Source organism: Salvelinus sp. IW2-2015, linkage group LG2 (genome assembly GCF_002910315.2).
Source record: "Salvelinus sp. IW2-2015 linkage group LG2, ASM291031v2, whole genome shotgun sequence".
Classification (NCBI taxonomy): domain Eukaryota; kingdom Metazoa; phylum Chordata; class Actinopteri; order Salmoniformes; family Salmonidae; genus Salvelinus; species Salvelinus sp. IW2-2015.
The window spans coordinates 33,662,796-33,680,952 of record NC_036839.1 but is presented as its reverse complement, the minus strand read 5'-3'; the positions used below and the strand labels follow the sequence as shown (position 1 = coordinate 33,680,952).

The window sequence follows — 18,157 nt, the reverse complement described above, 5'->3', positions numbered from 1 at the left end:
CTGCTGTTGGGACAGCTTTATGTAGGCCCTAACGGTTTGTGGGCACAGTTTGTCACCGTTATAGTTCAATTAATGTATTGTTTAGTGTTGTGTTGTGTAGTGGCTTTGCTGGCATGCATCCCACTTAATTATTTTTTTGCCCCACCAAGATTTATATGCTAAAATCACCTCTTGAAGTTTCTAATGACGAAATTAGCTTTAAAGAGAGACTGCCTTTAAAAAGCAACAAATGCCTTTGAAACCGGCCTGTGGCATCAATTTGAGTCAGAAACAGTTCATCTTATGTCAAAATTGACTACAAAGTGTAAATAGGATAATTTGTCATGAAGTCAGTCTCGTTTAAAACTGAGTTTGGAACGTCCATGCATCACAACGGATAAATTAAGGTTGAGTTTTGATTTGACGATGTCCATTTACCCACTAACATGGGGTGAACAGCTGCAGTGATGCGCTCTATCCAAGAGCATAGACAGTGAGACAGTCCTGCCCAGCAGTTCCGATTTTGTTTACATAAGACAAGACATTGAGCATTTTTGAACTTGAGAAATACTGCCCCAAACACCTTAGTTAGATGTACAGTTGTGAAACTAAAACATCCTTGGCAAAAACATAAAAATTACAGATTTCTTCTGGTTATGAATCAGATTCATTCTGGTTATTTTGAGGAAGTAAAATCCACGTCTACAGTGTTTCATGGGGGACAAACATCATTAACCAAACGTGAAATCGGTCAGGAAACAGCTCCAAGACTGAAATCTCATTTTTCTAAAGGGCAACAGAAAAACACAAGTGTCAATCATCGTGTTCAGTGGCTCTTTAAGACGCTTTTGGGAAAGTGGGCCCAGGTCTTTCTATACACTGAATGTAAAGTTCTAAATTGAAGGGACCAAATCCTGATATTTCTGTGAAAATCATGCACTGATTGATACTAGTGAAGATCTATTTTGTGGATTAAGTGTTGTGTTGCAACACAATCTCACACTCAATTTGTGCAAATATGTACACAAAGTATTTCAGCAGATTTTCAAATAAAATTWAATGTTATTTGTCACATGCGCCGAATACAGTGAAATGCTTACTTACAAGCCTTTTAACCAACAATGCAGTTAAGAAAAATATGTGTTAAGTAAAAAATAGATTATAAAAATAAAAATAATTAAATAATTAAAGAGCAGCAGTAAAATAACAATAGCGAGGCCATATACAGGGCCATATACATTGACTCTGTACCGGTACAGAGTCAATGTGCGGGGGCACCGGTTAGTCGAGGTAATTGAGATAATATGTACATGTAGGTAGAGTTAAAGTGACTATGCCCCAATAGAAAAGGGTAGAAGCTGTTGAGAACCCTTTTGGACCTAGACTTGGCACTCTGGTACCGCTTGCCATGCGGTAGCAGAGAGAACAGTCTATGACTAGGGTGGCTGGAGTCTTTGACAATTTTTAGGGCCTTCCTCTGACACCGCCTGGTATAGAGGTCCTGAATGGCAGGAAGCTTGGCCCCAGTGATGTACTGGGCCGTACACACTACCCTCTGTAGTGCCTTGCGGTCGGAGGCCAAGCAGTTGCCATACAGAAGCTCTCAACCTGCTCCACTACAGCCCTGTCGATGAGAATGGGGGCGTGCTCGGTCCTCCTTTTCCTGTAGTCCACAAACATCTCTTTTGTCTTGATCACATTGAGGGAGAGGTTCTTGTCCTGGCCATGTCTCTGACCTCCTCCATATAGTTTGTCTCGTCGTTGTCTGTGATCAGGTCTACCACTGTTGTGTCATCGGCAAACTTAATTATGGTGTTGGAGTCGTGCCTGGCCATGCAGTCATGAGTGAACAGGGAGTACAGGAGGGGACTGAGCATGCACCCCTGAGGGGCCCCCGTGTTGAGGATCAGTGTGGCAGATGTGTTGTTACCTACCCTTACCACCTGGAGGCGGCCTGTCAGGAAGTCCAGGATCCAGTTGCAGAGGGAGGTGTTTAGTCCCAGGGTCCTTAGCTTAGTGATGAGCTTTGAGGCCACTATGGTGTTGAACGCTGAGCTGTAGTCAATGAATAACATTCTCACATAGGTGTTCCTTTTGTCCAGGTGTGAAAGGGCAGTGTGGAGTGCACTAGAGATTGCATCATCTGTGGATCTGTTGGGGCGGTATGCAAATTGGAGTGGGTCTAGGGTTTCTGGGATAATGGTGTTGATGTGAGCCATAACCAGCCTTTCAAAGCACTTCATGGCTACAGATGTGAGTGCTACAGGTCGGTAGTCATTTAGGCAGGTTCCCTTAGTGTTCTTGGGCACAGGGACTATGGTGGTTTGCTTGAAACATGTTGATATTACAGACTCAGACAGGGCGAGTTTGAGAATTTCAGTGAAGACACTTGCCAGTTGGTCAGCGCATGCTAGGAATACACGTCCTGGTAATCCGTCTGGCCCTGCGGCCTTGTGAATGTTGACCTGTTTAAAAGGTCTTACTCACATCGGCTAYGGTGATCACTTAGTCGTCTGGAACAGCTGATGCTCTCATGCATGCTTCAGTGTTACTTGCCTCGAAGCGAGCATTGAAGTAATTTAGCTCGTCTGGTAGGCTCGTGTCAGTGGGCAGCTCACGGCTGTGCTTCCCTTTGTAGTCTGTAATAGTTTGCAAGCCCTGCCACATCCGACGAGCATCGGAACCGGTGTAGTACGATTCAATCTTAGTCTTGTACTGACGCTTTGCCTGTTTGATGATTCGTCGGAGGGCATAGTGCGATTTCTTATAAGCTTCCGGGTTTGAGTCCTGCTCCTTGAAAGCAGCAGTTCTACCCTTTAGCGCAGTGCTGATGTTGCCTGTAATCCATGGCTTCTGGTTGGGGTATGTACGTAATGTCACTGTGGGACGTCGTCATCGATGCACTTATTGATGAAGCTAGTGACTGATGTGGTGTACTCCTCAATGCCATCGGAAGAATCCCGGAACATATTCCAGTCTGTGCTAGCAAAACAGTCCTGTAGCTTAGCATCTGCTTCATCTGACCACTTTCCTATTGACAGAGTCGCTGGTGCTTCCTGCTTTAGTTTTTGTTTGTAAGCAGGAATCAGGAGTATAGAATTATGGTCAGATTTGCCAAATGTATGGCGAGGGAGAGCTTTGTACACATCTTTGTGTGTGGAGTAAAGGTGGTCTAGAGTTTTTTTTCTCACTCTGGTTGCACATTTAAGATGCTGGTAGAAATTAGGTAAAACTGATGAGTTTTTCTGCATTAAAGTCCCCGGCCACTAGGAGCGCCACCTCTGGGTGTGCGTTTTCCTGTTCACTAATGGCAGTATACAGCTCATTGAGTGTAGTCTTAGTGCCTGTATCGATTTGTGATGGTCTGTAGACAGCTACAAAAAATACAGATGAAAACTCTCTTGGTAAATAGTGTGGTCTACAGCTTATCATGAGATAATGTACCTCAGGTGAGCAAAACCTTGAGACTTCCTTAGAGTTCGAGCACCAGCTCTTGTTTACAACATACAGTTGAAGTCGGAAGTTTACATACACTTAGGTTGGAGTCATTAAAACTCGTTTTCAACCACTCCACTAATTTCTTGTTAAGGAACTATAGTTTTGGCAAGTCGGATAGGACATCCACGTTGTGCATGACACAAGTAAACTTTCCAACAATTTTTTACAGACAGACTATTTCACTTATAATTCACTGTTGACTGTGCCTTTAMACAGCTTGGAAATTTCCAGAAATTATGTCATGCCTTTAGAAGCTTCTGATAGGCTAATTGACATAATTTGAGTCTATTGGAGGTGTACCTGTGGATGTATTTCAAGGMCTACCTTCAAACTCAGTACCTYTTTGCTTCACATCATGGGAAAATCAAAACAAATCAGCAAAGACATCAGAAAAATAATTGTAGACCTCCACAAGTCTGGTTCATCCTTGGGAGCAATTTCCAAATGCCTGAAGGTACCCCGTTCATCTGTACAAACAATAGTACGCAAGTATAAACACCATGGGACCRCGCAGCCGTCATACCACTCAGGAAGGAGACGCGTTCTGTCTCAGAGATGAAAATACTTTGGTGCGAAAAGTACAAATCAATCCCAGAAAAACAGCAAAGGACCTTGTGAAGATGCTGGAGRAAACAGGTATAAAGGTATCTATATCCACAGTAAAACGAGTCCTATATCGACATAACCTGAAAGGCCGCTCAGCAAGGAAGAAGCCACTGATCCAAAACCGCCATAAAAAAGCCAGACTACGGTTTGCAACTGAACATGGGGACAAAGATCGTACTTTTTGGAGAAATGTCCTCTAATCTGATGAAAAAAGATATAACTGTTTGGCCATAATGACCATCGTTATGTTTGGAGGAAAAAGGGGGAGGCTTGCAAGCCAAAGAACACCATCCCAACCGTGAAGCACGGGGGTGGCAGCATCATGTTGTGGAGGTGCTTTGCTGCAGGAGGSACTGGTGCATTTCACAAAATAGATGGCATCATGAGGGAGGAAAATTATGTGGATGTATTGAAGCAACATCTCATGACATCAGTCGGGAAGTTAAAGCTTGGTCGCAAATGGGTTTTCCAAATGGACAATGACCCCAAGCATACTTCCAAAGTCGTGGCAAAATGGCTTAAGGACAACAAAGTCAAGGTATTGGAGTGTCCATCACAAAGCCCTGAATTCAATCCTACACAAAATTTGTGGGCAGAACTGAAAAAGCATGTGCGAGCAAGGAGGCCTACAAACCTGACTCAGTTACACCAGCTCTGTCAGGAGGAATGGGTCAACATTCACCCAACTTATTGTGGGAAGCTTGTGGAAGGCTACCCGAAAAGTTTGACCCAAGTTAAACAATTTAAAGGCAATGCTACCAAATACTAATTGAGTATGTAAACTTCTGACCCACTGGGAATGTGATGAAAGAAATAAAAGCTGAAATAAATCATTCTCTCCACTATTATTCTGACATTTCACATTCTTAAAATAAAGTGGGGATCCTAACTGACCTAAGACAGTGACTTTTACTAGGATTAAATGTCAGGAATTGTGAAAATCTGAGTTTAAATGTATTTGGCTAAGGTGTATGTAAACTTCCGACTTCAACTATACCTTCTGTTGCTACTGTTCCAATCACATTTGTGATGGTATGCTGCAGGGACCAGTCAACAATGATCACAAATATGTGATCGTACGCACCAAAGGGTTAAACAGGTTAATGKAAAATAATGTATTATGTTGGCTTACACTTATGGCACTTCCAAGGCCGTTTCATGATGATTATTACGGTCGTGTCAATCATGTTATATACTTAGGCATATGCCAGCATTGCAGTCCTACCACCTCTGCCCAGAGGCCTACTAGGCTTTCATGGCAACAACTGTTAGAGCTCACTTTACCACGTATGAGCCCTGGTTAGAGTCCCTGTTGCAGCTTTCACTTTCTTATGCTACACTGGTGCCAGCTCATTTCTAATTATGTGATCTAGTGCTGGTAAGCATTCTGTTTTTCAACATTGTGTTGGGTGTAATTACATTGGTGCTTATCCATTGTTCACTAGATAAATCAATGGGCATGATGGATAGAAGTAGTCACAGCAGGTGTGATCAAGCCTTACATCAAAGTTGCCTGAAGCTGAATGGAAAGTGCTCTGCCCTGACCAGTTATTCAGGAGAAAATCCTCTGTGACTGTCTACTTTACATACAGTGCCTTCGGGAAGTATTCAGACCCCTTGATACTTCCACATTGTTACAGCCTTATTCTAAAATGGATTAAGTAAATGTTTTCCTCAATCAATCTACACACAATACCCTGTAATGACAAAACATTTTCGATAATGTTAGTAAATGTATTAAAAATTACAAAACAGAAGTAACTATTCAGACCTTTTGCTATGAGACTCTAAATTGAACTCAAGTGCATCCTGTTTCCATTGATCATCCTTGAGATGTTTCTATAACTTGATTGGAGTCCACCTATGGTAAATTCAGTTGATTGGACATGATTTGGAAAGGTACACACTGGTCTACATGAGGTCCCACTGTTGATGGTGCATGTCAGAGCAAAAACCAAGCAATGAGGTCGAAGGAATTGCCTGTAGAGCTCCGAGACAGAATTTTCTCGAGGCACAGATCTGGGGAAGGGTACCAAAACATGTCTTTAGTTTTGAAGGTCCCCAAGAACACAGTGGCYTCCATTATTCTTAAATGGAAGATGTTGGAAACACAAAGTCTATTCCTAGAGCTGGCCGCCCTGCCAAACTGAGCAATCGGGGGAGAGGGGCCTTGGTCAGGGAGGTGACCAAGAACCCGATGGCCACTCTGACAGTGCTCCAGAGTTCCTCTGTGGAGAYGGGAGAACTTTCCAGAAGGACAACCATCTCTGCAGCACTCCACCAATCAGGACYTTATGGTAGAGTGGTCAGACGGAAGCCATTCTTCYGTAAAAGGCACATGACAGCCCGCTTAGAGTTTGCCAAAAGGCACATAAAGACTCATACCATGAGAAACAMGATTTTCTGGTCTGATTAAACCAAGATTGAACTCTTTGGCCTGAATGCCAAGCGTCACGTCTGGAGGAAACCTGGCACCATCCCTATGGTGAAGCATGGTGGTGGCAGCATCATGCTGTGGGGATGGTTTTCAGTGGCAGGGACTGGTGGACTAGTCAGGATTGAGGAAAAGATGAACGGAGCAAAGTACAGAGAGATCCTTGATGAAAACCTGCTCCAGAGCGCTTAGGATGTCTGCCCCAGTCTAAGGTTCACCTTCCAACAGCACAACAACCCTAAGCATACAGCTAAGACAACACAGGAGTGGCTTCGGGAGAAGTCTCTGAATGTCCTTGAGTGGCCCGGCCAGAGACCGGACTTGAACTCGATCGAATATCTCTGGAGACCTGAAAATAACCGTGCAGCGACGTTCCTCATCCAACCTGACAGAGCTTGAGAGGATCTGCAGAGAACAATGGGAGAAACTCCCCAAATACAGTTGTGCCAAGCTTGTAGTGTCATACTCAAGACTAGGCTGTAATCGCTGCCAAAGGTGCTTCAACAAAGTACTGAGTAAAAAGATCTGTATACTTATCTAAATGTAATATTTCCATTTGTTAATTTATATAAATTAGCAAAGAAAATCTAAAACCCTGTTTTTGCTTTGTCATTATTGGGTATTGTGTGTAGATTGATGAGGGGGAAAAACGAATTTAATCAATTTTAAAATAGGGCTGTCATGTAACAAAATGTGGAAAAAGTCAAGGGGCCTGAATTCTTTCCGAAGGCACTGTAAGGTAACTTACCAGTGTGGACCCAAAACAAACACATTCTATACATTTACAAACTACCTGTTTAAAGTGTTATTACAACCATGGTGTTCTGTTGTTACTGAAGCTTATATACTGTATCTAATAACCTGATAATGAGTAGACAAATGGTAGACAAATAATGTGTGGTATGCAGGAAAACACAACTATCCTTTTAAGAATGCAAACCAGTAAYATGAATCACTGTTGATCCACCCTGTTCTGATGAGATGGATGGAGGATTTTCTACAGCCTAGAATCAAGGGCTTTCCCAGTCATCTTACCTTTATTTCATGAAGAACAAAGCTAGGCCCCTCTTGGTTCTCATTGGCAAAGACTGAACTCAAGTTAGGGGTTATTTGTCAGACTCTCCTATACCACTTTGCACAACATGTTATACCCCAGAGGTTGAAAATAAACTTTTTTAAAGGTGATATGTTATTATTATAGGGCTGTGAAACCCATTGCCGTATGGCTTCAGACATTACATTTCTCACCATATATTTACAGAGAGCAATTTCCGTTTTATAACAGGTAGTGTGCATTTATTTACAGTAGTGTGTTGATTTAACTATTTCTTTCTTCAATGGAAATACAGAATATGTATAAAAATGCCAAATATAGCAAAAGCTAAATCAAGCAGAGAATTATGACTATTTAACCATGCCAATCATTAATGAAACATGCAAACTACAAACATTTAAACAGTTAAATGAATACATGATAACTAGATAAATATTTATAAAAAATAATTAATACAAAAGTTGGCTATAACAGGAGTACAAACAAAGTGAGTGTGTGTGTGCGTATTATGGTGTGTATTATAATTTCCCATCATAAAAATGTATCTGCATTCCCCAATGTAATACCTTCATTGATAGCACTATTTTATTTTATTTTTAATTCTGTCTCTCTCTCTAATCTGGCAACCCTCATAAAATTCAACATAGCCTTGAATAAAATGCATTACGAAAGAAATGGTGTAATGTACACAAAAAAGTGGAGCCTTGTATTAAATGCATTATGAAGAAAATTGTGTAATATAGGTTTCACGAAATATGAAATGTGTTATGAAGAAAATCGTATAGACCTACTGTTGCCTACACGGAAAAAGGGCCTTTGACTACAAGTGCACCAGTATCCCAAAGTGTTAAGTGAAAACAAGCATAGAAAACAGTATGGGCATTAATACAAATAAAAAAAACACGTATGGTTACTATTATAATTATTTCGGTGACAACCTGGATGATTAACAATATTGGATTAATAACATGTTTGTTTTTTATATAAATAAATATTGGACACAAAAAAAGGCAGTGTAGAACACCATTACCCAAAATGCATTGTTCCAATAACTTTCAAAAGATTGTTCTGAAGTTTGCCCCAAAAAATGTATTTTCCTACAAATTAAGCCATAAAAAATAAATTAAAAAAATACAAATTAATAATCTGCTGGACTACTTTGTACATATTTGCATGAATTGAGTGTGAAATTGTGTTTGGAATTTATAMAGTGAGCTGCTGCAGTTATGGAAAATGGGAAAAGAGCAGGATAGCCTACAAATACTCATTCAGAAATGTAGCCTAAGGATGAAAAAGGAATAGTCCAACAGAAATTGAGACTTATTTTACCATGGAAATTATAGGGAATGTGGAAATAATGACAGTGTATTTTGTTTCTGAATGTGATTTATTGCTCTGAAAAAAGACAATTGCCAACCCCATGCACCCTGACTTCTCTGCTCACAGCATACTGCCAGGACTATCAATAGCCTAACCAAACTTTGGCTAATACATTTCTGAGATTAATTCATTACATACTAAGAAAAAAAAAAAGATTAGTTAAGGGGTACAATGTTATTTCAAACTTATGAGTAGCCTAAATCAATTAGCCAACTATTATAGTACAAAAGTCAAACAATTTAAAATAAAACATGAATACAAAACCTCAATGTTTGTTTTTAGTGTCAAATAAGATTAATACTAAATAAATACTTGAACCTGCATTTGCCTCCGTTACTGTTTTCTATTTTAATGAAATTCATCTAACACTTCATAAAGTAGCCTATCTGAGTCCGGCTACGTGTGTTGCGAATTAAATTGCCTTTCCGTCCTTTCAGAGTATTTCAGCAGCTCTGGAGGTTCAGGCTATTTTCCTATGAGTTTTTAGCCTATACCATTGAGATACAATACATCTTTTCCTATGGACAAATTGGGCATACACTCCATTTAACACAACTATCGGATAGGCCTACAAACCAGGACATATTCCGGCCACAGATGACGTCTGGATCGAATATAAATCCGAGAGGAGATTCAGCCGAAGTAGACTAAAAATACAAAATCAAGTCGACCTCCTTTGTAAAAACATTAGAAATTCTAATAAACCCTTTTTTATTTTACTCATGCTAGATTAGATTACATTTACATTAAAATGATCTTATAAAATATATTATACATTTTATACTGAAAGATCCTTGAATATATAAATATATTGCATGTATTAAATTGAATTTGGTAGCCTACTCCTTAGTCATTGTAGGCTATTATTGGCTAATATGAATAGGCTATATTTTCTGCCATATTTTAGTCCAGCTCCCACAGAGGGATCTTTTTCATCACCAGGACTGTGGGAGAAGATATCAGGATAAACCAGAGGGTAAAAATATTATCCTAAGCAGTCCGGATCGCAGGTTAGTCTATCCAAGTATCACAGTGAGGCTGAGCTCTTCTCCATGTTCCATCTCCATCTGTAGACCAGAGCCCACAACTGAACAGGCAGAATGCCTACTATTGACAGGGCATTAGCCTACTCACTACCCACAGACTGTCTGATGAAGGCCATGAAGGGAAGGTGTGTGTGTTGTTTGTGATAGAGCTTGAGAAACCCAGAGTATACTGTACATATTTATTCTTTAAATAATAAAAAAAGCATTATCAGCAATATGAAACAAGGCACAGAGCCTCATAAATGACAACACATAGCCAATCTTCCAGTCCCCCCCCCAAACGTGTTGTCCCTCTGTCCCAACCCGCCTTTCTGGTATGGGATTATTCAGAAGTAAATTAAATTAAATTAATTGACAAACCATAGAAAACAGGCAATTTGACCCCCCTTTTTCCCTCAGCAGAAGCCTCCCCCTTTTTCCCTCAGCAGAAGCCTACTCTGTGGTGGACCTCCTTGAGTACAGGTGCAGCCAGCTCCCTGGCCCTCTGGGCTCCGTGGGCCAGCAGCCTCTCCAGGTGCCCCCTGTCCCCCCTCAGCCTCTCAATCTCCTCCCTGATTGGTGTGAGCCGCTGCACCACAGCATCCGCTACCAGCTGTTTGTACTTTCCCGTGTCCAGCCCCTTGGCCCACCCTACTGCCTCCTCTACCGTGCACCCCGCCACTGCCGCATGAATCAGCACCAGGTTGGACACGCCCGGACGAACCTCAGGGTCAAAGGTCACCTCAGAGGTGAAGTCTGTGACGGAGCGGCGGATCTTGAGGACGATGTCGTCGGGAGAGTCGGTGAGGTTGACAGTGGCCATCTTCTGGGGGTCTGATTTGGACATCTTGGAGGAGGGGTCACGGAGGGATTTCACCTTTCGCGTGGAGCCTGATTGGGATGAAAGAGAATAGGTCTTGTTAAGGCTGGGTTGTGTTAGGCAGCGATATGGCTACAGCATCTTATTAAGGTGGATGTATGCATGATATCCTTGCTTCAAATGAATCCCTTTTGAATCATGTCACCATAAGAACCAGGTCCTGGCAGTATGCTGTGAGCAGAGAAGTCAGGGTGAAGAGGGGGTGTGTGGGTCCATATCCTGATAAATCACCCTGAAACTAAGAGCTTAAGAGGACATCTTTGATTTGGTTTCAAAGACGCGGCTGATGATTGACAGGTGTCAAACTGCTGACAACCCCTGTAATACACACACATCTATTCATCTCAACACACACACCAAGTCATCTTGAGGACATAGCACCCCCCCAAAAAAAATCTATTATCACTCTAGTTTTCAGATATAAGATGACAGGAACAGTCATTTAATCAAAGCTCCATTACACGCATGGTTGGTTACATCTTATGCTTTTACGATGGCCATAATGATGGAGAACATGCTGGCCATGTGTCTTTGTCAGAATCTCCATCAGTAGAACATGCTGGCCATGTGTCTTTCTGTCAGAGTCTCCATCAGTAGAACATGCTGGCCATGTGTCTTTCTGTCAGAGTGTCCCACAGTAGAACATGCTGGCCTGTGTCTTTCTGTCAGTGTCCATCAGTAGACATGCTGGCCATGTGTCTTTCTGTCAGAGTCCCCATCAGTAGACCATGCTGGCCATGTGTCTTTCTGTCAGAGTCTCCATCAGTAGAACATGCTGGCCATGTGTCTTTCTGTCAGAGTCTCCATCAGTAGAACATGCTGGCCATGTGTCTTTCTGTGTGTGTAGATATTTGCATCTGGACGTGTATGAGAAACAGAGAGAGCGAGAGAAATGTTGAGAGTACTCTGCCTGCAAATATAACCAATGATCATACAGTGTGCTGACTTACTGAGCAGAGCACGTGGCTCAGGGAAGAAGTCTCCGTAGGTGTTGTTGAAGATGCGGGCCAGGTCCTGAGCAAGCTCCAGATGTTGGACCTGATCTTCTCCTACTGGGACGTGAGTTGACCTGTCAGAACATACAGGAGAAAACCCAAACTTACTAAACGTTGTCTTAAATATTTTATTCATTTGAGGCAGCAGCAACACAGACACAATGTGGTACTGTAGAGACTGATCTCACTTGTAGAGGAGAATATCTGCAGCCTGCAGGACGGGGTACGTGTACAGCCCCACACTCCCCTCATTCTTCTGTTTACTCTTCATCTGGGGAGAGGGGATAGAAAGAGTGAGAGAGAGCAGGAAGAGAAATTAAAGGAGAGAGAGAGAACAAGAAAATAAAAACGTGTTAGGTTATTTTTAAGAAGGCGYTTTCTCTTTACGAGTGAAGAGTGCTCCCACAAACACAACATGGCTGAATTCAAGGGACATTTTCTGCCACGTTTGACATGAACTCATCGGTTGAGTAAACAAAAGGTGTTTTCTGAGTAGAACCAGAACACTGCTGGCCGTCCCTTCCTTCCCTCTGGCATCCTAGTAAAACTGCATGTGGCCAGGGAAATCACTGTCATTATGAGAACGTTAAAACAGATCTGGCAGGTGAGGTATGAGAAACAAACAGGACTAAAACAATAGGTCAGGATGCTGAAAATGAGAAAAGAAAATGGAGGWAGACTGAAGAAAAGCATTGACCTTTCCACCATTTGTAACTTCACTAAATAATTGTACTTTTCAGCACAATTCTCCCATTGAAATCAATGCATAATTTACACAAAAACTCATGATTTGTCCCCAAGTAAACTCATTCAGTGGTTCTACCACTGCATTTCAAATTCCACAGCATCCCCAAGCCGTTCTGTACCTTCCACTGAGGCAGGTGTCTGAGTCGGGGCATACTGGTAAGACAGCCTAGGATCCAGGACAGTTCAGCGTGTTCAGAGACCTGTGGAAGAGAGGGAGAGTCATCACAACCAGTCAGTCAACATAATTGAAGCCCAAATATTGTTTGTCTGTAGTCCTTTCCAATCGTACCCGTATACGGGTTGAAAAATGACAGATTTGGACATAGATAAGCACCGGAATTGGAACGCAGTGTCTGTACAGTAACATGCTATACATGACGTCAGAGCTCAGGCTCTACGCTTCACAGCTCCGTATTGGTTTTGACTGACAGCCGTTCTGAACTTGAGTACCGCACACATCAGGGGCTCTATATATTTTGAAAGATAAGTTGAGGATTATAATAAATACCGCTTTGATGTCATACAAGCAAGCCAAACACCCGTGAGTCCAAATGTGCACTTCACATTTCCATATCATAAAACGCATGTAATATACAGTGTCACCATTTATGATCACTATGTCTGATGTACAGTTAGAAGATGACATGCCATTATACCCTGGGTTGTCCTGAACAGAATGAGCCTGTTTGCTAAGAAAATTTGCCATGGATCACACATATGAATGGACTCATGAATCCTATTACGATCTGCTTCTCTGAATTGCCTTGCGAAAGCCTGACACTAAGATCGTATTTTATAACTTAGCTAGTCATGTTGGCAATAGAACAAGCTTTCAAATTATGCCCACCTGACCCAGATTGCGTTATATAATAGATCGTTTTTGGATTGCRCAAACAGTAATTGTGTAAAGACGGGGATGCAGGGCTGTGTTCCAAAAGTGTGCTTGCTCTAGTTCCTCATTGGGACAGTTAGGAGAGCTCAAAAAAAGTATCTTATAGTTGAAGACTTCGAGTCATAAAAGTACATTGAAATTACATAGAGACTGTGCACACTTGAGGTGTGTGTGGCCACTTGGAAACACCAGTTGGACCTCTCACTCAAACCCATATCATTTTTTTGTCCTATATTGCACCTGCCCAAAATTTCGCTATGAATATTCTTATCAGGTTACTGAATGTATCCAGATAATTTTCAGATCGTGTTATCAACAAAATGAGGTGAAAAGTACAGTAAATGTAAAATGCACATAAAATCAAGTGTAATGTTTGGATTCAGTCTTGTGTTAGGTGAACTGCTGTGTCCTTACCTTTAGTCTAATCATTTTGCCATAATCTCCAACCGGTTCCCTTTTAATTGCTACCATGGTTATGCATATGCTTCCATATTTCCTCTGTAATAAATATTTCAATTTATCCCTATAGGCCAAGTGTAAGGGGTTAGACGAAGCCTACCTGTAAAATGAAAATCAAAGTCTCTTCTCCACTAGTCTGGTTGACCCCACAGGTCAAGTCAGCCAGGCTACTTCTCCACCACTACAAAACATACTGTAACTAAAAACCTTTCAGATTCTCTGGGGACAGGTGGGGGTGACACCTAGCCCCACCATGTGGCAGAGATAGGAACTACACTGGATTCCCCCCACCCCCTCTGAGTCTGCATGCCTTAGCAGGTGCTCTTTTGCCCTAGAGGTCATAGCCAATGGCCATACTCCATTATACATCGGTATCAAGGCATTAGAGCCATTAAATAACTCCAATAACCTAAGCCTTAGCAGGGCTTGTTTAACGACTCCCTCTCTGCATAAGGCTACAACCATCCGATGCTTCTCTCTTTGACATGGGCCTCTCTAAAATCAATGGGCCTGGCCAACAACTCATTGGTGTGAAAAAAATTCAGCCTCAGAGAATTAAAGTTTATTGGCGCTGGCAAAGTGGCTGCCATCCCTCTCCATTTAAAACAGATTCTAAAGAGTCTGATATAAATTTAGGACAGCACAGAACTAAACCAGGACTTAAAACTGAATGAATGTAAGTAGAAAATTCAAGCCAGACGATGAAGGTGGGATAAGAGGTTGATGACAGAAGAGTGAGGGACACTGACACGGCTCTAGTTTCAATAAAACACTTTTTAGAAGGTTCATAATGAACAACAACTGCATTCATATTGAATGTGATCTTTTTTCGTAGTAACTGAAACAAAGACGCTACTATTAATGTTATGGACTATGACTGATTTAGTCATTACACAGTAGATCAACAGCTCTTTCATTTATTAGCGGGTGGGAGCCAAGATATTTCTATAAAACTCACAGCTTTGTCGATCTGCTGCTGTTATTCCAGTAAGAAAGGGTCTAACTTTACTATGGTCTTTCTTTCGCGCGCACACACACACACACACACACACGCTTTTCCATTCTCAAGATGAGGGCCCTTCCCTTAAGACACTATTGATTTCGGCTTGTAACCACTTTTTCAATGAAGTCAAGTGTTTTCTTTGGGTGGTAGTGGTATTTGTACATGTGGAACAGACTCCGGCTCATGTGTTCGATGGGAGGTCTCCTTCGCTGCCAAGATATGTGGCATGAAGCTAAACGGGAATAAAAATAGGGCTGTGTGTGTGTGTGAGGAAAATCACAGATGATCACACTATCAAAACAGACATGACATTTCCAGAGATAGACACACAAACACACAATTTAGGTGTCCAGGGAAAATAAAATGTCTTATGATTCACTTCTATTCCTAACACCTCCCTGAAACTGATCTGTTGAAGTGGTGCATATCTATCACCCCCTTCATGTGGTTTCCTCTGAAGTAAATGGTGTTCTGTGAATATGTGTTTTCCTAATCCCTGTGAATTTGCAGAGCACACAAAGATAAGGATCGGAGTGATAGAATAAGCGTTTTAAAGCTGCTGCATTACGTAAACATTGAGATTGCCATGATAAAACATACATTCCAATATGGCCGCTGCTCCAGCTCAGTCTCTTGTTGACATGCTGGGAAACAGATCCAAGGCAGCCTGCTCAGACCGCCAAGTCACAAAAACTCTCAGCTTTTCTAACGGTTTGTAAACCACATAAGAATGTAGAGTACCAGTCAAAAGTTTGGACACAACTACTCATTCAAGGGTTTTTCTTTATTTGTACTATTTTCTACATTGTAGAATAATAGTGAAGACATCAAAACTACGAACACTTATGGAATCATGTAGTAACCAAAAGTGTTAAACAAATCAAAATATATTTTATATTTGAGATTCTTCAAATAGCCACCCTTTGCCTTGATGACAGCTTTGCGCACACTTGGCATTCTCTCAACCAGCTTCACCTGGAATTCTTTTCCAACAGTCTTGAAGGACTTCCCACATATGCTGAGCACATGTTGGCTGCTTGTCCTTCACTCTAAGGTCCAACTCATCTCAATTGGGTTGAGGTCGGATGATTGTGGAGGCCAGGTCATCTGAGGCAGAACTCCATCACTCTTCTTCTTGGTCAAATAGAGCTTACACAGCCTGGAAGTGTGTTGGGTCATTGTCCTGTTGAAAAACAAATGATAGTCCCACTAAGCCAAATCAGATGGGACGGCGTATCACTGCAGAATACTGTGGTAGCCATGCTAGTTAAGTGTGCCTTGAATTCTAAATAAATCACTGACAGTGTCACCAGCAAAGCACCCCCACAACACCTCCTCCATGCTTCACGTGGTTACCACACATGCAGAGATCATCCGTTCATCTACTCTGCGTCACAAAGACACAGCGGTTGGAACCAAAAATCTAAAATTTGGAATCATCAGACCAAAAGGACAGATTTCCACCGGTCTAATGTGCATTGCTCGTGTTTCTTGGCCCAAGCAAGTCTCTTCTTATTAGTGTCCTTTTGTAGTGGTTTCTTTGCAGCAATTTGACCATGAAGGCCTGATTCATGCTTATCCTCTGCAGCAGAGGTAACTCTGGGTCTTCCTTTCCTGTGGCGGTCCTCATGAGAGCCAGTTTCATCATAGAGCTTGATGGTTTTGCGACTGCCACTTGAAGACTTGCAAAGTTCTTGAAATTGTCCAGATTGACTGACCTTCATGTCTTAAAGTAATGATGGACTGTAATTTCTCTTCGCTTATTTGAGCTGTTCTTGCCATAATATGGACTTGGTCTTTTACCAGAAAGGGCTTTCTTTGGTATACCACCCTACCTTGTCACAACACAACTGACTGGCTCAAACACATTCAGGAAAATTCCACAAATTAACTTAACTTCTTATGGCTGCAGGGGCAGTATTGAGTAGCTTGGATGAAGGTGCACAGAGGTGCCCAGAGCAAACGGCCTGCTCCTCAGTCATAGTTGCTAATACAGTGGGGGGAAAAAGTATTTAGTCAGCCACCAATTGTGCAAGTTCTCCCACTTAAAAAGATGAGGCCTGTAATTTTCATCAATAGGTACACTTCAACTATGACAGACAAAATGAGGGGAAAAATCCAGAAATCACATTGTAGGATTTTTAATGAATTTATTTGCAAATTATGGTGGAAAATAAGTATTTGGTAACCTACAAACAAGCAAGATTTCTGTCTCTCACAGACCTGTAACTTCTTCTTTAAGAGGCTCCTCTGTCCTCCACTCGTTACCTGTATTAATGGCACCTGTTTGAACTTGTTATCAGTATAAAAAGACACCTGTCCACAACCTCAAACAGTCACACTCCAAACTCCACTATGGCCAAGACCAAAGAGCTGTCAAAGGACACCAGAAACAAAATTGTAGACCTGCACCAGGCTGGGAAGACTGAATCTGCAATAGTAAGCAGCTTGGTTTGAAGAAATCAACTGTGGGAGCAATTATTAGGAAATGGAAGACATACAAGACCACTGATAATCTCCCTCGATCTGGGGCTCCACGCAAGATCTCACCTAGTGACCTAGTGAATGACCTGCAGAGAGCTGGGACCAAGTAACAAAGCCTACCATCAGTAACACACTACGGCGCCAGGAACTCAAATCCTGCAGTGCCAGACGTGTCCCCTGCTTAAGCCAGTACATGTCCAGGCCCGTCTGAAGTTTGCTAGAGAGCATTTGGATGATCCAGAAGAAGATTGGGAGAATGTCATATGGTCAGATGAAACCAAAATATAACTTTTTGGTAAAAACTCAACTCGTCGTGTTTGGAGGACAAAGAATGCTGAGTTGCATCCAAACACCATACCTACTGTGAAGCATGGGGGTGGAAACATCATGCTTTGGGGCTGTTTTTCTGGCAAAGGACCAGGACGACTGATCCGTGTAAAAGGAAAGAAAGAATGGGGCCATGTATCGTGAGATTTTGAGTGAAACCTCCTTCCATCAGCAAGGGCATTGAAGATGAACATGGCTGGGTCTTTCAGCATGACAATGATCCCAAAACACACCGCCCTGGCAACGAAGGAGTGGCTTCGTAAGAAGCATTTCAAGTCCTGGAGTGGCCTAGCCATCCTCCAATCTCAACCCCATAGAAAATCTTTGGAGGGAGTTGAAAGTCCGTGTTGCCCAGCAACAGCCCCAAAACATCACTGCTCTAGAGAGATCTGCA

At 42.0% G+C, this 18,157-nt stretch overlaps 1 protein-coding gene across 2 annotated transcripts in view; it reads right to left on the bottom strand.

Moving 5' to 3' along the window:
• Positions 1-9,093: 9,093 nt before the first annotated feature.
• Positions 9,094-18,157, bottom strand: part of wars2 (tryptophanyl tRNA synthetase 2, mitochondrial) — a 28,806-nt gene continuing 19,742 nt past the window's right edge. For both annotated transcript variants that reach the window (XM_024008995.2, XM_024008988.2), the window contains 4 exons: positions 12,718-12,798; positions 12,040-12,122; positions 11,807-11,925; positions 9,094-10,867 (listed from right to left, as the gene is read on the bottom strand). In XM_024008995.2, the coding sequence (XP_023864763.1) occupies positions 10,419-10,867; positions 11,807-11,925; positions 12,040-12,122; positions 12,718-12,798 (732 nt within the window). In that variant the 3' untranslated portion in view covers positions 9,094-10,418. The remainder of the gene's footprint in view (positions 10,868-11,806; positions 11,926-12,039; positions 12,123-12,717; positions 12,799-18,157) is intronic.